The sequence below is a fragment of the Megascapheus bottae genome, chromosome 23 (genome assembly GCF_031878675.1).
Source record: "Megascapheus bottae isolate mThoBot1 chromosome 23, mThoBot2.hap1, whole genome shotgun sequence".
NCBI lineage: Eukaryota > Metazoa > Chordata > Mammalia > Rodentia > Geomyidae > Megascapheus > Megascapheus bottae.
This window is the reverse complement of record NC_143531.1, coordinates 10,415,459-10,435,624: the sequence shown is the minus strand read 5'-3', so window position 1 is coordinate 10,435,624 and position 20,166 is coordinate 10,415,459. Positions and strand designations below refer to the sequence as shown.

General features: G+C 41.8%; 1 protein-coding gene across 1 annotated transcript; it reads left to right on the top strand.

The window, feature by feature from the left end:
• Positions 1-7,089: 7,089 nt before the first annotated feature.
• On the top strand, positions 7,090-16,235 carry Ostc (oligosaccharyltransferase complex non-catalytic subunit). The gene is made up of 4 exons (XM_090356703.1): positions 7,090-7,287; positions 11,273-11,366; positions 14,235-14,432; positions 15,659-16,235. Exons 1-4 carry the CDS (start codon positions 7,149-7,151, stop codon positions 15,675-15,677), a joined length of 450 nt encoding a protein of 149 aa, XP_090212829.1. The 5' UTR covers positions 7,090-7,148; the 3' UTR covers positions 15,678-16,235.
• The last annotated feature ends 3,931 nt before the right edge of the window (positions 16,236-20,166 follow it).

The window sequence follows — 20,166 nt, the reverse complement described above, 5'->3', positions numbered from 1 at the left end:
TGATGGTGGGTTGAAAGATTGACTCCTGTTAGAGGAATGCCAAGCAGGAGAAGCTGGTAACTCAATCTGTTTGAAATCAAGGAGTGCCCTGTTTAATACCAATGCACAATGCAAAAGCTAACAAGTAATGCAAGGACAGAATCAACGGTGAGAACTCAGTGGGGCTGGAACCAACCCAGAGCTCCAAATTCATTACCTGAACTTGCTCGTGTCTCTCTCTCTCTCTCTCTCTCTCTCTCTCTCTCTCTCTCTCTCTCTCTCTCTCTCTCTCTCTCTCTCTCTCTCTCTCCTTCCTTCCTTCCTTCATGTCTTCCTTCCTTCTGTCTTTCTCTTTTTCTCTCTTTCCTTTTTTTTTTTTGTGCCACTCCTGGGCTTGAACTTAGTGCCTGGGCGCTATCCTGAGTTTCTTTTACCGAAGGCTATCAGTCCATCTCTTGACCCATAGTGTCACTTTCAGCTTTTTTTTTTTTAATCTATTGGAGAGAAGAGTCTCACAGACTTTCATGCCTGATGTCTTGAGACCTAGGAATCCTGAGTAGCTAGGATTAACGTCGTGAGCCCCCAGAACCTGGGGAGCCTGCATTTTCTGTATCCCAGCTCAGCCTGGTGATAGAATCTGAGGTCAATATACTTTAGATTAATCCAGAAATTTGCCAGGGGAGGGCTGTCAAAATGTAGATATCTGAGTCTCATCAAAGATCTTTGCAAATAGCTGAAAGTTGGGCCCAACCCTGCATTTGGATAGATCTTCCTTGTCCATTGTCACCAACGCAGAGCTCAGTCTGCTCTTTCCCAAAGGGATGGGAGCAGAAATGTGTAATTTGTAGGAGCTGAAGAGGAATTCCACTGTAGGTCTACTACTCTCCGCTTAGATAACGTGCAGCAAGAGTCTTAGCTTCTTCGTGGCTAGTCTCCTTACGTAAACATGAAGATGAAAATACTTGGGACTTCAGAGGTCCTGTGGGGCAGTGAAATGGGCTGTGGTGTCACTTCCATGCTCTTTCCAGCTTTGCTACAGACCAGCCTTCTGCCACATGAATGGAGGCCACCCCAAGGGCACTTTGTGGTCAGCATGGAGGTTCTTCATTTTCAATGATAAAAGGCCGCTGATAATATTGGAAATAAACCAAAAAGCCAACTGATACCCTCCTATAGCATGTGCCATCTGAAATATTTTCTTCCCTTTGTGCCGATGCAAACACACACACACACACACACACACACCACAGGCACACGTACACACACATACACACGCACACACAGGCACACAAACACACACACACACACACTCTGAAGTGCCAAGCTGTATTTGATTAGTTCTGGGCAGAAGCGTGTTAGGGCATCTGAAAACCACAGCTGGAGACATCTATTCTGATGGGCCGAATGCTCTGGGTATTTCCTTTCAACTGAACTGGAGGGAAAGTACTTTGATATAATGTACATATGGAAATATTTTACAACATTCTTAAAAAGTTAGATATTTCATTCAATATATAGAAAACATACTGTTCTCAATGTGTGCGAGTATGGCCCAATCAATGTCTTAAAGGGTCTTCTGTCATTTCTAAGCTAGGGTATTTTTGTTTTTGTTCTGTTGAATTGACTTCAGCGGGTATGAAAGGAATCAATTGACAGCCCTAGAGACAGAGGTCTTTGCTCTAGGCTTCTGGTGGTGGTAGCAGCTGCTGCTTGAAACACACCCCCAAATACCACTGGAAAGACCATTTTGGGGGGATGAGGAAGCACTTTGATTTCCTTCTCCTTCCTTGCTCCCCACACCCCTCTCCCCCCCCTCATCCTGGGGTTTGAACTCTGGGCCTGGGTCTGTTCTTGAGCTTTTGTACTCAAGGCTAGCATTCTACCCCCTTGAGCCGCAGCTCTACTTCCACCTTTTTGTGGTTAATTGGAAACAAAAGTCTCACGGACTTTCCTGTTCGAGCTGGCTTTGAACCATGATCCTCAGATCTTAGCCTTCTGAGAAGTAGCTAGTATTACAAGTGTGAAGGAAGCTCAGCTTCCTTCCTGCTCTGAAAGGTGTGCATGGAGTGGCAGGCCCAGGGCACAGGCCTCTGCTGCTTATGCTGTAGCCACATTTCACACATGCAATCTGACTATAGTTGGGGTTTCAGTTCTAAATCTTTTGAAGAGATGAAAGTCTGTTGTTTAAATGCCTTCCTAATCTTGGGATCAAATATATCTTAGAAAGATATTTTCCCATTTTACAAACCTATGAATAGGAAGAAGGAATAGGAAAGAAGGTACATTAAAAGATGGTACCCGGACAATGAAATACAATTAAAAAAAAGAACATGGTAGTTACTTTTCAGGATTTTATCTTTTGTGATTTCCTAACTGTGAATAAATTATTTTTCTAGAAACAAGAATCATCTGTAAGATGATGCTGTATAAACATTTTTTTTTGGCCAGTCCCGAGGCTTGAACTCAGAGTCTGGGCATTGTCTTTGGACTTTCTCAAGGCTAGAGCTCTACCACTTGAGCCACAGCACCATTTCTGGCTTTTTTCTATGTATGTGGTACCGAGGAATCGAACCTGGGTCTTCATGCATGCTAGGCAAGCACTCTACCACTAGGCCAAACTCACGGCCCCTGCATAACCATTTTTTTAATAGGCTTCTGTATTGGAAACTGTAATTTAATAAACACACTTAAAAAAGCTTAACTAGAAATATTTCTAAGATCTAGTTATCAAAACTTGCCAAATATTTTTTTAAATTTATAAATCTATATGATTTGAAAGGCAGCTAGATAGTAAAAGATCCTAGGTTTGATATTTTATTCATCTGAAAGTGATGTCCATGAGATTTTTCTTTCATCATTAAAAGAGAAAGCCATTTACATTTTAAAGACGTGCCTGAATGCCAGAAGAAGCCCTTTACATTTATGTACTGTTTAATTGCATAATTAACTTATTTGATCATAGTATTGAGGCAAATTTCTTTTAAATTAGCTTGCCTTTTTATTATGCTTGTGAATATAGTCTGTAAATCTTAAGGTATCCAAAATACATTTTGGCCAGGATAAAATTGAGCATATTTATTTCTAGAAAAGAGAACTCCTGCCCTATTGTGGCCACAAGTGGAATTACAGCTGGAACACACACACTGGAACATACACACTGGAACATACACACTGGAACACACACACTGGAACACACACACACAAGCCAGTGGCTTGTGTCTGTATATCTGTAATCCTAACCTCCTATTAGGAGGTTGTAATCTGGAGAATCAAAGTTCAAAATCATTCTGGATAGAAAAGTCCATGAGATTTCCTCTCCAAAATAACTTGCAAAGAAAGGGGCTGGAGGCATAGCTTCAATGGTAGCAAGCTGAACAAGCAAGCTGAGCAAGTACAAGATCCTTAGTACTAAATTACTTTTCTTTAAAATGCAATATTCATGTATGCATGTATATATGTACAAATGTGTATATGTTCATATATGCATATGTGTATGTCTGTGTGTATGTATGTATATATATGGACCTTTATGTTACATAACAATTCATTCTTCCCAGTGTTTGTCCCAAATCTTTCCTTTTTTCCCTAGTCAATTCTTGCTTTTCCCAGCAGTATTCTTACATTGGAAAATACAGGAACTCTCAGGTACCAACTTCTGCAGCGCTTTGGCACCTCAAAACTTTAATAAGAATTTTGCAATCATGGGGCCATATGCATAGAAATGCCAGAAGTGGTGCTGTGGCTCAAGTGGTAGAGTTCTAGCCTTGAGAAAGCCCAAGGTAGGTGCTGAGGCCTGAGTTCAAGCCCAACAACTGGCAAAAAAAAAGTTTTGTAATCGTGTGGGCATGAATTTTCTTTTTCTTTCTTTCTTCCCTATTTTTCATTTTGTTTTTGTTTGTGCTGGTCCAGGGGCTTGAGATTAGGGTCTGGATCCTTGAGCTTTTCTGCTCCAGTCTAGTGTTCTACCACTTCAACCAGAGTTCTTCTTCTGTATTTTATTTTATTTTTGGTAGTTAGTTGTAGATGAGAGTCTCACGGAGTTTCCTGCCCCAGCTACCTTTCAGCTGTGATTCTTAGATCTCAGCTTCCTGAGTAGCTAGGATTACAGACATGAGCCACCAGTGCCCCAGCTCAAGTCTCCATCTTAAAACCTCCTCTATGCCCCCATCTCAGCTGTCTCTTTCTCTTAACACCTGGCCATGCATATTGACCCAGGCCATATTAATTCACAGTCATAATTTTTTAAAATCCCCACCCAATTTGTCTCCCCTCTCTCCGATGTCATCACACTATTGACATTAATGAATTAATTCATCAAACATTTATGAGCATTCACTTAGAAACCAGGCAGGTTAGAATCTTAGCTTTTGTCAGTGTGCTCACTGGCTAACCCAGTTATCTAACGTGACAGCTTCCTTCCTCCAGCTGTACTCTGGTCTGATTTGCTGGACCTACCTTCCCATTCTAAAGCTTTTTTGCTAAGTCTCCCTTGGCTCTCTCCTGCACCTTTGATCTCCTGCATTTACCTGGTGCTTTTTTTCTTCTCACTATGTGATTCCCAAGGCAGCTGTCTTCAGTTCTCTTCCCTCTCTTTTAAGTCTAGGTTGTGAACTTCCTGTCATTATACACCACATTCGATAGCATGTGTGTGCCTCTTCCTCAGAGTTAGCAGCTTTCACCACTTCCAAAAAGCGATCTATGATGCTTTCCAAAACAGTCCCTACTTGCTTTGTCTCACCTTTACATGTGTTCATGTGTGTGTTTCTCACTGATTCCTTTGGAGGCAGAGCCTCACTAAATAACTAAGATTGGCCTCTAACTCATTAATATCAGCTGCCTGCTTCACCCTCTGTGTACTGGCCTCACAGAGTGAGCCACCAATGCCTGGCTGCATAATTTTCTTGAAGGAGTTATGTCTGGGTGATCTTGGATTCCTTAGCTGTTAACAGAGCTCATCTACGCTTGGGGAGTGATGGAGCAATGAATAATAAACATTACTGTCACCAGCACCACTTTTCTCTATGCACATTCCTTTCTTTCTAGACCTTCTCAATAACTTTCCAATTGTGCTTGTTTTTTTTTGTTTTTTTTGTTTTGTTGTTGTTGTTGTTGTTGCTGTTGTTGTTTTTCTGCCAGTCCTGAGCTTGAGCTCAGGGCCTGCGCACTGTCCTTGAACTTTCTCAAGGCTAGAGCTCCACCACTTGAGCCTCAGCACCGCTTCTGGCTTTTTTTCTATGTGTGTGGCACCCAGGAACTGAACCCAGGTCTTCATGCATGCTAGGCAAGAACTGTACCACTAGGCCAAAGTCCCGGTTCCAACCAATTGTGTTGTTTTGAATTAATACCCTGACCATCTTGGCAAACAATTAGGTGGTATCCACACATCAGCGCATTTCTAGAGATTTTGCAAGTCTTGCCATCATTCTTTTCAGGCCAAATGGACAGAGTACACTGCTAAATTACGTCCATTGGATACATTTTTTTTTCTTTACAACTTTCTTTAAGTCTTCTTGCCTTTCAACTCCAAACTACCCCACAGTGAGACTGTATTACAAAGCCAGTTAATTTCAGAAAATTTTATTGCACTGGGAAGAACTATCTGTAAATCCAGCCTTCCATTTTTCTTCTCTAATCAAGTAGACATAGGGTGTTCTCCATAGTTTTGCATGTATAAGTTGGAGGGGAAAAAAGACAATGTGGCAGAAATATGGGCTGTGCAGAGAATTACAAAAGCTCAAAACCTATGTACATAAAGTCATACAGAATGAGGCTAAATGAAATGAACTCTAGGATATGGAAATAAGAGATTTCTTTTGTGGGGTTGTTGTTCTTAATGTACTATGTTATTTCTCTTCTCTCTCTTTTTTTTTGCCTTTATGGTTAATCTCATGTTGTTACTGTACTTAACTTTGTTACCTGGTATACTGTATATATGTTTGTTTGAAATAGGAAAGGGAAGGGGGGAAAACAAGATGATTGGGAGGGAGTAGAGGGAGTGAAACAGGAACAAAAACATGAGAAGGGGTAGCAATGATTGTTAAGTAATGCACCTTCTATCTGGCGAATATAATGTAACCCTTCTATTAATTACAATAAAAAAGAGAAAAGAATAAAGGGGGGGGGGAAGGAAAAGGAAAAGAGAAAAACAAAACCAAACCTTCAGGCCATTGAGCTCTCTTCCAAAGACAGATTCGTTGTGTCCTGTATTTTTTATCCATTTAAGTTGTAAACTGTAGCCCAGACAAAAGACTATCTAGGCTCCCACTGCAGTGATAACAGTATGACCCAGAGAAGCAGATAAATGACAGATATTGTGGATACTACAGTCCCAAAGAGTCACTTCTGTTCGTATGTAGCTGGGGAGAAATCAAGACAACTCGAAGCCTTCTGGCCTGAGGGATTTTTTAATCGCTTATAAATTACCGTGGTTTTACGTTATGAGTGAAGGAGGGAGCAAAGTTGAGAGAACAAGTTATTCAGAAGAACATTTTACGCTTCTCGTGGTATGTGCATCAAGGCATCCTTGTGGAATAGTCCTGTTGATGTATGTGATAGATCTGAGCGGGATTTTTTTTTCCAAACCCCTAGATAACATTAGCAATTATGAACAATTATTATTATTATTATCATCGCTATAATTTAACAGTGCGAAGTAAAAACTCAGCTGTTCTGGGCTTTCTCGATCTCCAGGGGCGGGGGGAGGGGGAGGGGAATGTTTATGAAAAAGGCGGAGCGCTCCCCACCTTTCCATTCATCTTTCAGGGCTGAGAACCTGGGGCGTCCAACGTCCAATCATCTTCCACGATCCTTGCGTCAGCGAGTGGGCGGGGCTCCGTTCTATTCGAATCTCTCCGCTTGTGGGACTCGGCCACGTCGGAAGCTCTTGCAGGTCCTTACAGGTACCTAGTCAAGTAATTTCTTATTAAAATAACTCAAGCTACTTTTTGAGTAGAAGTCTCAAAGCAGGAATTAAATAATAAAGATTAGCTATGTCACTGAGGCGTTATTTTAAATTCCTTCTTTTTCTTCTGTAGAGATAAACCTAACTTCCGAGCGTTGTGGATCCGCCGGGTCTTTCTTCGCGCACGCGCAAATGGCAGGGAGGGCGGGCCTGCTTCCGGGTGGCGCGTGGGCCTGGAGGCTCGCCAGCTGGCCCTGCCGCCACCAACATGGAGACCTTGTACCGGGTCCCGTTCTTGGTGCTCGAATGTCCCAATCTGAAGCTGAAGAAGCCGCCCTGGGTGCACATGCCGTCGGCCATGACGGTGTATGCGCTGGTGGTCGTGTCCTACTTCCTCATCACCGGAGGTAACGGGCGGTTTGGGGCCCGGGCGAGCTCCGGGGGGTGGGGGGCGCCTGGGTCCCCCCGGCTCTCAGCCCCGGGAGGGGCGGCGCCGCGCTGTCCCCCGAGGGTGGAGGGGGACAGTGGAGTTCCAGGGGTTCATTCTGGGGTCCCAGGTGCTAAGGTCCAGGAGATTTAATTGCCCCTAGGCTCTGTCTGAAGTCTGGAGAGAACTGTTCTCTCCTTCTAGTGTCTTGTCCAGAGATTCGAGCTGAACATAGATTGGTGGTTTTATTTATTCATTTTTTTAATGTTATTACTTTGGATTCTTGTTATGTCAGAGGGCTTGGGAAAGTCAAATTTCATCCACTGCATTTCCACGGTGTCCTGGCTTCTGGAGCCTTGGAGGACAGTGAACCAAAGTCCTGATGTTTCTGAGACCAAGAGTTTTGATCAGTATTTGAGACGGGAGATGAGATTTAAAGAACACATTGTGATTCAAAAGCCAGAAGTTGAAAATCTTAAAAAAAAAAAAAGTAATAGCAAGACAGTTTTTACTGTCAAGAGTTTTTCAAGTAGCAAATTGCCAAGGGGTGTTGCCTGGTGTAGTGGTGAGTTGGCAGTCTGACTGCACTCCTCAGAGCCGCTTTCTTACCAAGTTACGATTCCTAAGATTTACTTAACGTCTGCTTTTAGATTTTGGATTATGGTATACTTAACGTGGAGTCTAAAAATAAAGCCCTTGAGGATATTTAAGTGGGTCTACTTGTAGGGGAATCCTTGTATTATTGGCATTTTCTTAAATAGGCTATGAGAATACTTGGTACCAAGAGAGAAATAGGACACTGATCAAGTTTAACTCTGGATAGTGCCCTTTCCTTATCCAAAGTATGGTAATTGACTTACATTTTGTGTGTGCATGCCTGCATGCATGCATCTGTGTGCCACTACTGGGGATTGAACTCAGGTCTTGTATACTGCTCTTAGGTTTTCCACTCAAGGCTGGTATTCTACCACTTGAGCCACAGCTCCACTTTCAGCTTTTTACTGTTTAAGTGGAGACATTAATTTTAAGGACTTTGCTGCCCGAGCTGGCTTTAAACCTGGACCCTCAGATCTCAGACTCCTGAGTAGCTAGTATGAACAGACATGTGCCATTGGTACCTAGCCATTTCTGATTACATTTGAAATATTTTTTTACGTTGTTAAGATGCTGTCTAGCATTGTGTCAGTGTGAGTATTTTTGCACATTAGGGACAGTTGAATAAATTAAATTTAAAATGCATGTGGCTGGCTTTTTCTTTTCTTTTTTTGGTACTGGGGAATTGAACCTATGAGGTTGCACTTGCTAGGCAAGTGCCTTTCCCAGCCTGTATATGGCTTCTTAAGAAAAAAAAAATTAGTAATCATCTGTCTGCCAATTTATTTCCTGTAACTATTACTTCCCTGGAATGCAGATTCTGTGTTAGAAGCTTTAGTTTTTTTTATCTCACCATATTTTCTGTGTTGGCAGGAAAGATTGTCTGCCCCACTGTTTGGGCAGAAATTAGAAAGGATAGCTTTAGTGATCAAGATCATGAAATAGCTTGCACAGGGCCACTGGACAGGATTCTCTCTAAAAACCTTGCGGTGTATGGTGCTGATGCCCCATGCCTGCAATCCTAACTATTCAGTAGGCTGAGACTGTTATTTCCAATCAATCAGCAAAACTCCAGAAGTGGAACTGTAACTGTGTCTCAAGTGATAGAGTGCAAGCCTTGAGCTTAAAAGCGAAGAGCCAGCACCAAGGCCTTGAGTTCAAGCACCAATACTGAAACACACACACACACACACACACACACACACACACACACACACACACACACGTGATGAGTGTACATTTAGAAAGTAACTATTTAATTCAGGGAATAACTGAACAAGTATAATGATCTTGCCCACCTGAGTCTTACAGTGTCATAGTCCAGATGTTTTAAATATCATATAATGCAGTGGAGAAGATGAATAAGCTGTTAGGAGACAGTAGAGCTAGGAGCATCATTTAGATTAGACATGATTTCTAAGGAAATGACATACAGATTTGGAGTGGAAAGGATATGCTAGGCAGAGGGAATAGTGTGGCTAGATGTGGGACCAAGAGACAGATGAGTGGTTTTGGCAGTTTACTTAGCCTGTACTAGGTTGGATGCTAGGGATAATATACATAGTGTATAACACATATAGACTGGAAAGCCCTGGAGTTGAATAAAGGAGAGAATATAGAGAAGGATCTGGAGCATGTCCTAAGGGACTTAGTAGTTTTATATTGACAAGGAGCCTCAGGTTGCAGAGAAACAGGGAGTATCACAGAAATGGTACTGAGGGTTACTGGAAATTGTCCAGTAAATTTGGAGGTGACTGGAAGCCTACGTAAGATCCCCATCCCTGGTGGCAATAACTAGACTGAAGTTTGTTCATAATTGAAGGATGAGTTTGCCTATTTTTTTTTTTTTCCCAGAAGAAGGTCTGATTTCCTTTAGCAAAGGAAATCGTACAAGTCTTAAGACAAGGGAGGGTTGATGTGAGGAAGGAGAGCTTGAAGAGAACAGGGAAAGAGATGTCTAGAGGGATGCAGTCCCTGAGAAGGCAAAGGGGGCACGGAGTTCTGACCATTGTTAAAGGGAGGGACCGTAGGAGAAGAGATGGAGGCAGGTAACCAGGAGTTTGCAGAATAGATGGGATGGTAGGGCGCCAGTGGCTTACTCCTCTAAATCTTAGTTACTCAGGAGGGTGAGATCTGAGGTTTGTGGTTCAAAGCCAGCCCAGGCACAAAAGTCCATGAGACTCTTATCTCCAGTTAACCACCAGAAAACCAGAAGAGGCACCGTGGCTCAAGTGGTAGAGTGCTAACTTTGAGCTGAAGAGCTCGGGGACAGAGCCCAGGCCCAGAGTTGAAGTCCCATGAGCACCACCACCACCACCACCAAAAATAAATAAATAAACTATGGGGCTCTGGGCTCAAGTGGTATATTTTCAGCCCTGAGTATAAAAGGCATAGCTCCCAGATCCTGAGTTCAAGACACAGTACTGGCACTGGAAAAAAAAAAAAAAGAAAAGTGGTGAAAAGGTAAGGGAATTCTTGTGTGTGTCCTTGTTATACATGGCTGGGGTAAGGGAGACAGGCCTTCAGTGCTTTTGGATGTGAGGGTGTTTAAGAGCAGTGGAGGAGGTAAGGAGTAGATATTGACAGTATAACTTAAGACTTTAACAGTCAACACTGGGATTTTACCATGGGCACTAACATCAGTAACTGTGAATCACCAATCCCGCCCATCTGCCAGATGGTGTGTTTTTAAATGTTGTACACTTACACAAGAAAATGTCTCTAGCATATCTCTCAATTTATAGAAACAAGTCCAGGAATATGAGGGACATTTTAGTGAACTAACATAGAACCTTTAATGTTAAAACATCATTTACTGTGGAGTCATTCTTTGAGTCTTAGCAAGTATTACTAAGTTTCCTTTACGAAAGTTTATGAAACTTTCCTTTATAAAGAGGTGTCAACCTCTTTTAGAGATGAGAATGATTTTAGATGGTATTCTAAAACAGAATAGTTTCTGGGGAACTTAGAAGATTACCTAGACCTCGTCTGATGATAATAATATAATAAAAGCAGGCTTCTCTAATATAAGTGGACTTGAACATTGTAATCCTGTTTTTTAAAAAAATGAGAAATTCATCCGAACGCCTGTGGCTCACGCCTGTAATCCTAGCTACACAGGAGGCTGAAATCTGATGATCGCAGTTCAAAGCCAGCCTGGGCACAAAATTCCATGGGGCTCTTATTTCCAATAACCACCAGAAAACTGGAAGTGGCGCTATGGCTTAAGGGATAGGGTGGTATGAGCCGAAGAGCTCAGGGACAACTCCCAGGCCCAGAGTTCAAGCTCCATGGCCAACCCAGAAAGAGAAATAGAGAGAGAGAGGAATTCAAATCTCATCTGTTCATCTGTACTATTGTCTTACATTCAGGAATAATTTATGACGTTATTGTTGAACCTCCAAGTGTTGGCTCAATGACTGACGAGCATGGACACCAGAGGCCAGTAGCCTTCTTGGCTTACAGGTGAGGAGCACCTTCTTGAATGACTTGGTGGTAGGAAAGAAGGTGGCTGGGGCGCATGAACCTCTTTAAAACTGTGAAGCGGACATGTGTGTGTAATTCCAGCACTCGGAGGTAACAGTGGGAGGTTCACAAATTCAAAGCTACCCTGGGCTAGTGTAAGCTTAGCTTGGGCTGTATAACAATACCTTGTCTCAAGAAATGAAAATGTAGTGAAACTTGTGGGGTTTATCTATCTTTTAGACAATGACTTGCTTTAAAATGGAATCCTGAAGTGACAGGAAGTAAGCCAAGGATAAGAGAAGTATCTTATTAATTTATTAGAAAATAGAGTACTACAAGCTGGGTATCAGTGGCTCATGCCTGTAATCTCGTCTGCTCAGGAGGCTGAGATATGAGGATTGTGGTTCAAAGACAGCCTGGGCAGTACAATCCCCATTGGACTCTTAACTCCAGTTAACCACTCAAAAACTAAAAGTGGCACTGTGGCTCAAAGTGGTAGAGCACTAGCTTTGAGCAAGAGAGCTCAGGGACAGTGATCAGGCTCCAAGTTCAAGCCCTACAACCAACCAAAGAAGAAAGAAAGTACTACAATGATTATATGTCTCCACTTTAAAGGAGAATAGACTATTTTGAGTCAGCAAATTGTAGACTTTCTTTTGTTAAATAGGATTTTATTGGAATTAAGTGTGTCCATTTATATACTGTAAGACTGCTTTTAAGATGAAGTAGCTGCTTTGAGAAAGTATGACAGACCATGTATGTGGCCTAGAAGTGTAGGGGAGATTGAATGTGGGGCCTTACATATTATAGACAAGTGCTTTATCACTGACTCATATTCTCAGCACTTTTAAGGCATTTATTATATCAACAGTTTGAAAAATTATAGGAAGCTAGGCACTGGGGGCTCACATTTGTAATCCTAGCAGCTTCACGAGACTGAGCTCTGACCATTACAGTTTAAAGCCAGGCCAGGAAGGAGAGTCCATGAGAATGTGATCTCTAATAAAGTACTCAAAAAGCTGGAGTGCTGCTGTAAAGCTGTGCAGAGTATAAAGCGGCTCAGGAACAGTACCTAGGCTCAGCCTTCAAGCCCCAGGACTGGCAAAAAGAAACAACAAAAAAAAAGATTTTTGAGATTTTAAGAGTTCCATTTTCATGTTGACACACCACTGGAGCTTATCCAGTGGTTTCTAAAACCCACTTGGTGAATATCTACCTGAATATCTATGCATTTTATATTTATAGTGACACTTTGGGTGAATAAACTATGCCTTGGCTGAAGGTAGCATTGCTCAGCAGCTGGGAAAGACCCTAAGTTCAAACCCTAATACTGTCAATAAGTAATATAAGTATATATTAATCCTAGAAAGATAGACATATTGTGGTTCTCTGGAACAAACTGCTGATAGGAGTTCTTTAGCAGGGTGACCTTTCATACTCTCTTCTTTAGTTCTGTTTGAATTTGAACCTACTAAATGCAAATTTATTTTATTTTATTTTGTTGGTACTGATCCTGGGGCTTGAACTCAGGGCCTGGGTGCTATCCCTATGCTTTTGTGCCCAAGGCTAGTGCTCTACCACTTGAGCCACAGCTCCATTTCTTACTTTTTGGTATCTAATTGGAGAGAACAGTGTCAGGGACTTTCTTGCTTGGGCTGGCTTTGAACCATGATCCTCAGATCTCAGCCTCTTGAATAGCTAGGATTACAGCTGTGAGCTGCTAGAATCTGGTTTTGTTTCTTTTTCTTTTCCTTTTTTTTTTTTTTTTTGCCAGTCCTGCAGCTAGAACTCAGCACCTCTCAGCACCTGGGCACTGCTGTCCTTGGGCCTTCTCAAGGCTGGTGCTCTACCACTTGAGCCACTGCACCACTTCCAGCTTTTTTTCTTTGTATTTGGTACTGAAGAATGGAACCCAGGGCTTCCTGCATGCTAGGCGAGCACTCTACTACTAAGCCATGCTCCGACCCCTCAATGCATTTTTAATGAAATCTTTTAGTTCAACCTTCTGTATCATGTTCTATGGACATTTCTTTATTTTTGAATATGTTTTGCTCTTACTGTAGAGCCAGTGTCACCCCTTTACTTGCTCCCAGTTTTCTTCTGTTCCCACCTACCAGTTGTCTAGTGAGCACCATGCTGTATTTGTTCAGTTTTTGCCCCACCTCTTCTGTGCCCTCCGTAGGTGTTTCTTCACTGGAGAAATTTGAGGTCCTTGAACTGACCATTGAACAATACTATATTCCTAGGAAAATTAGACTCGAGTGCTTGAGCCACTCCTTCAGTCTTGCTTTTTGCCAGTTAAATGGAAATGGAGTCTTACAGACTTTTCTTCCTGGCTGGCTCTGAACTGTAATCCTCTAGTCCTTAGCCTCCTGAGAAGCTAAGATTATAAGCTTGAGCCAGTGGCGCCTAGCAGCTTCCAAGAAACATATATTTTGGAAAGTTCAAGCTTAATTAAAAAATCATTTGAAAAGTAATTTGACATTGAAAGCAGAAATTAGCATAATATTTGAAACTTTCTGAAGACAGAGCACTCTTTCCTCTGGGAAATGGGGGGGCTGGTAAATCCAGGCAGCTGGGCATGCACTCTACCACTGAGTTGTATTCCCAGCCAAGACAAAGGTTTCTGTCTGTTTCATTTATTACTTGCATACTTAGGACCTACTAGAACAGTGGCTGGTATATACGCCTCTCTGTAAGTTTTTGTTGGATGAATGAGCAGAATAATAATGAATGATAGTTAAAGTTAGGGGAAAAAAAAGAGGTCAGCACAGTAACGTTTTAGTGTCAACGGAAATCAAAATTTTAGTCTAAAGGGAGGCTTGTTTTTTCTAGAATTGTTATTTGTGTTGCCATGTTCTCTTTCAGAGTCAATGGACAGTACATTATGGAAGGCCTCGCATCCAGCTTCCTGTTTACAATGGGAGGTTTAGGTTTCATAATCCTAGACCGATCCAACGCACCAAATATTCCCAAGCTCAACAGATTTCTTCTGCTGTTCATTGGATTTGTCTGTGTCCTATTGAGCTTTTTCATGGCACGGGTGTTCATGAGAATGAAACTGCCGTAAGTTTAAATACTTTTTACAGAATAAGCAATTTTAACTGTAATTTATGAATTGAAAAAGAGTTACTCAGACTTCATAAAACACTCATTTAAACAGATAGAAATCAAAAGGAATTTCTAAAATTAGTGGCCTGCCTCAGTACCCTGCTTTATGGCTAGTAACAATGTTGACACCAGTAAGTGTTCTTGGCTTTTTTTACCCATGTGTGTCCATGAACAAAATGTATTTCCCTTCAGCATTATGACTAGAGGTAATTTTTTTTTCCTCTAAAATGACCATTCTTAGTGACTTCTCACTGTGAGTAGCTCCCTGTTCTTTTTGTCCCTTCTGACAATAATTAGGGATATTAGAAATCCAGGCCAAATTCTTTTTTTTTTTGCCAGTCCTGGGCTTGGGCTCAGGGCCTGAGCAATGTCCTTGGACTTTCTCAAGGCTAGAGCTCTACCACTCGAGCCTCAGCACCACTTCCAGCTTTTTTTTTCTATGTATGTGGTACCAAGGAATCGAACCCGGGTCCTCATGCATGCTAGGCAAGCACTTTAACCACTAGGCCAAACTCCCAGCCCCTCCAGGCCAAATTCTACAAAAGGTTTAATTCTTAATGAATTGTCAAGAAGCTATGATTCTGGTTTTCTTAGTCAAGTTCTCACGTGCATCCTAGGCTGGACTCCAGCTCTCAATCCTCCTACCTTAGCCTCCTGGTTACTAAGATGATATGCATTTACCACCATACACAGTTTGATTCTTTTTTTTTTGCCAGTCCTGGGCTTGAGCTCAGGGCCTGAGCCCTGTCCTTGGACTTTCTCAAGGCTAGAGCTCTACCACTTGAGCCTCAGCACCACTTCTGGCTTTTTTCTATGTATGTGGTACCGAGGAATCGAACCCGGGTCTTCATGCATGCTAGGCAAGCACTTTAACCACTAGGCCAAACTCCCGGCCCCACAGTTTGATTCTTAATCTTACCTTTCACCTACCATTTTCTTGGCTTATTTTTATTATTCTATACATTAAATATATTGCTTTGTAGCTTTATTTTTTTGAGGGGAAGAATAACAGAACTGAGGCCTAGTCATTTATTTTTTGGGGTTGAGGGGACAAGGTCTTAGCTAAAATTTTAGTGTGGATTAACAGTTTTATGTTGGGATTGTCATTTTTCATCATAAAATCAGGCCCTTCCCAATCTTCCTTCCCGCTCACTTATTATGTATATATTCTATTTCTGCAGGGGCTATCTGATGGGATAGAGTGCCTTTTGAGGAGAAATCAATGGACTCCAGACTTGTTCTGGTGAAAGAAGTTTGAAAGTCTGTTTCAGTCCTCTGTGAAAATGCGAAAAGGAATGAAGAAGAGCAGGAAAAGAAGCCTGAGTGAAAACCTGGGGAGCACATCAAAGCTCAGACTAGAGTTTCTTGGTATCAGAGACAACTCTATCACAGTATTTTTTGCTACTGACCTGCTCTGATATCCCAACCATGTTAAGTGGCATTTTCTTAGTTTCTCATTTCTTGAAGGGGGAAAAAAAATACTCCACTTCTCAAACTATAATATTGAATAAAGTGATTATTTTTTACAGTCCCCTTCACATCCTTTTTTGGAGATGACATTTCTGATTTTAAGAAGTTCAACATGAGGCGAGATCTGTGAGCCGAGAGCTCTCCACTACTGGGTGGCTTCTCCGATGGTGCTTTTGCCTTTAAACAGTGTGAGTGCTAGTGTGCTTCTGTGGATGCAAATCTGGGACTGTCCCCTGAGCAGTATGAAGTGTGAAAGGAGCAGAAATAAATGATTTTTTTTCTAATTAATACCTGCCTGCCTGATAGTATTCACCTTTTGTCTGTAAATCAGTCAGTCCTACCTTTTGAACTTCTTTCCGTATATTTTAAGTAGCCTGCAATCTCAAGATAGTTGGCAGGTTGCCTTGTAAGGTGTCAACTGTTCATCTGTCAAATACACATTTGGGGGTCAGAATTGTGAAATTGCTGCAGCAAGTTCCCCTGTAGCCATTCATTTTCAGTAGCTGACATTTTGAATAGGAAGAACTGTCTGCAGACAACTTCTACTTTCTCCTAGTCAAGCCTTTCAATTCTCCCTGGCTGAATATAGCCTTTTATTTATTTTTTTTTTCTCCAATGGCGTTGTTTATATTCTAAGATCTTCAGGTTTTTAATGAAGTGTTCTGTCAGGTGACATCTTTCCGCCAAGAATGATACACTTGTAGTCACTCATTAAAGATTAAAGGGGGCCAAGAGTTTTGTCCAGTGGTAGAGTGCTTGCCTAGCACGAAGACCTGGAAAAAGTCGGAAGTGGTACTGTGGCTCAAGTGATAAGGCTCTAGCCTTGAGAAAGTCCAAGGATAGTACTCAGGCCGAGTTCAGTCTCCAGGACTGGCAAAAAAAAAAAAAAAGATTGGCTCATTTAATTCAAGTGTTAAGTACCTGTTTTTCCTAGGAAGTGCCTAAGATTTTCATCCCAAATAATACCACTAATAAAGGCTTGATAGAGCAAACATTCAATAATCAGTAGGTTGAAACTTTTAACAGCATTATGGTACTGAAAACTATAACAGAAAAATAATAAAGGCAAGCTGTAACAGTGATAGGCCACTGAGAAAGGGAAACATCCTGTATGTACATTTTAACTCTGAAGATTTGATTCATTACTAATTTATTTTGGGGAGGGGGTTACTTTGCCATGAATTAAAATCTTGTTTAACATTTTAGGTGGACGAACACAGGTGGTAGACAAGGTCTGCTTTCTTTAAACCTTGTAGAAACTGTCCGTTTCTCACCACCAGATGGCGCTAAGATTCGCTATGATTTTTTTGTTTTGTTTTTTGTTTTTATTTTTTCTTATCAGAACTTCAGGCTTCTTTATGGGATAATTATATCATTATCTAATTCAGTGAAGCATACTTCATAGTGCAACAACAAATCACAACCTTCCCCTATCCTCTGTTCCTAAAGCAAAGAGAGTACTTGTGCAGAGTTCCTAGACTGCAAGTTCCTCCTGAACAAGAATGCATCTTGCTCACTATGTTACTCAGCATCTGTTGGAGACTGTCACTGGATGAATAAATGGATATTTCCTATCGGTATGACTGGACACTGATCTTCCACACCAGAATACAGCAGCACTTATGGGAACAACAGCTGAATTCAGTTCAAGCCAAAATGGGAGAACTCCAACTTGACTCTTCATGATCATCTCAGTTCTCGCTCACTTACGTGACTTCACACTAACTCTGCAACTGAAGTAAACATCCACAGTAATCCTAGCAAATCCTTCTAAGCAAAATAATGAGAATTTTCTAAATGAATTGCAGCAGTAGTTGCTCAAGACCTTAGTTTGCTTTAAGTACTAATACACTTGTTGCCAAAATCTTTTACTCATTTTTATCTTACTAGGTACTGAGTAAAGCTTTTTTTTTTTTTTTTTTTTGCCAGTCCTGGGCTTGAGCTCAGGGCCTGAGCACTGTCCTTGGACTTTCTCAAGGCTAGAGCTCTACCACTTGAGCTTCAGTACCACTTCCAGCTTTTTTCTATGTATGTGGTACCGAAGAATCGAACCCGGGTCTTCATGCATGCTAGGCAAGCACTTTAACCGCTAGGCCAAACTCCCGGTCCGCTTTTTTTTTTTTTTTTTTTTTGCCAGTCCTGGGCTTGAGCTCAGGGCCTAAGCACTGTCCTTGGACTTTCTCAAGGCTAGAGCTCTACCACTTGAGCCTCAGCACCACTTCCGGCTTTTTTTCTGTGTATGTAGTGCCAAGGAATCGAACCCGAGTCTTCGTGCATGCTAGGCAAGCACTCTACCACTAGGCCAAACTCCCGGCCCTGAGTAAAGCTTTTTAATTGCAAGGGATACTCAAGCCATTAATCAAAGGATAATATGTTGGAATATTGGAAGATTTCATGATGCTATAGACTTACCGATCTGGAGTACACACGGGTATAAGTACTCCTGCTGGGAGAACTCAGAAGGAATGCATTTCTTTTTTCTTTTTTTTTTTCCAGTCCCAGGGCTTGAACTCAGGGCCTGAGCACTGTCCTTGGGCTTACTCCAGGCTTGAGCCACAGAACTACTTCCAGCTTTTTCTGTGTATGGTACTGAGGAAATCGAACCTGCTAAGCAAGCACTCTACCACTAGGCCCAGCTCCCAGTCCCAGAAATGTATTTCTGTAGGGACTTGTCCATTTTTGGCAGGTTCTTTGGCATGCTTTTAGGATTGGTCACTTCCTGTGCATGGTGAGAATCCCCGCTCTTTGGCAACTTTTGTTATAGAGGACATTTTCTCCATTCTGTACTATTCTCTGAGAACACAACTCTCAGAGAATAGACTAATTGACTAATTTGGAAAAGTTACTCACTAGAATTTATTTTTTTATTTTATTTTATTTTATTTTTTGCCAGTCCGGGGCTTGAACTCAGGCCTGGGTTTTGCTCAATGCTAGCATTCTGCCACTTGAGCCACAGCAGCTCCACTCGTGATTTTGGTTGTTTATCGGAGACTTAAGTTTCACTCTCCTGCCTGGCTGGCTTTGAATGCTGAGCTTCAGATTTCAGCCTCCTGGAAAGCTAGGATTACAGGTGTGAGCCACTAATGCCAGGCAAAAACCACTAATTTTTTTTTTTTTTAAGAAAAGGGTTCCTCCAATATACATTCCTACCTCTTATCTTTGGTCATCCCCTAGCCCTCCTGTACCAGTGGTCTAGCTATTTTATAAAATCTAGTGTTGCCCAAGCTTATGACACTGAGTTTATACACTTCTATAAAGTATCATAGTTTCACTGAAATGAGAGCTCTAGCTTCTATTGGCATTACCAGTGATGCCATTCCTTGGATGCCCCATTCCACCCCTCAGTTGTAGGGCTTAAACTTGGGCTCTGGGTGCCGTCTGAATTTTTTTGCTCAAGTCTAGTGGTCTACCACTTTGAGTCACAGTGCCACTTCTGGTTTTCTTGTGGTTTATTGGGCATAAGTCTCATGGACTTTCCTGCCTGAGCTAGCTTCAAATTGCTGTCCTCCCGTCTCAGCCTCCCGAGTAGCTAGGATTACAGATGTGAGCCATCATTGCCTGGCTAGTTGGCTTTAGTTCTACATTAAACATAGCAGTGGTACTTCATGACAACTAATGTTCCAGATATTGAAAGCTTGCCATCTGCCTCCGTGTTTCTCCCCAGGTTAATCCTACTATTGTTTAGGTATGACTCCTTTAAGAATCTCTGACTACACTCTGGGTTGTCTTTGTTTAAAAACAGGTTGCCTAACCAGGTGCTTGTGACTCATGCCTATAATCTTAGGAGGCTGAGATCTGAGGATCACAGTTCAAACCTAGCCTAAGTAGGAAAATCTGTAAGACTTTATCTCCAATTAATACAAAAAAGCCAGAAGTGGATGTGTGGATTAAATGGTCGAGCATTTGCCTTGAACAGAGAAGCTCAGGGACAGCACCCATGTTTTGAGTTTGAGCCCTTGGACTGGCACACACCAAAAAACAAGTTTCCTGAAACTAGAGATGGTGATTCACACTTACATTCCTAGCCAATGAGGTGGGTGAGATCCAGAGGATTGAGGTTCAAAGCCAGCCAGGGCAGGAAAGTTCAAGACATACTGTCTCCAATTAACCAGCAAAAACTGGACTGGAGGCATGGCTTAAGAGGTAGAGAGCAATTTGAGAAGAACATGACTCAGATCAAATCCTGTTACCTACAAATGGGGGAAAACACGTGTTCTTT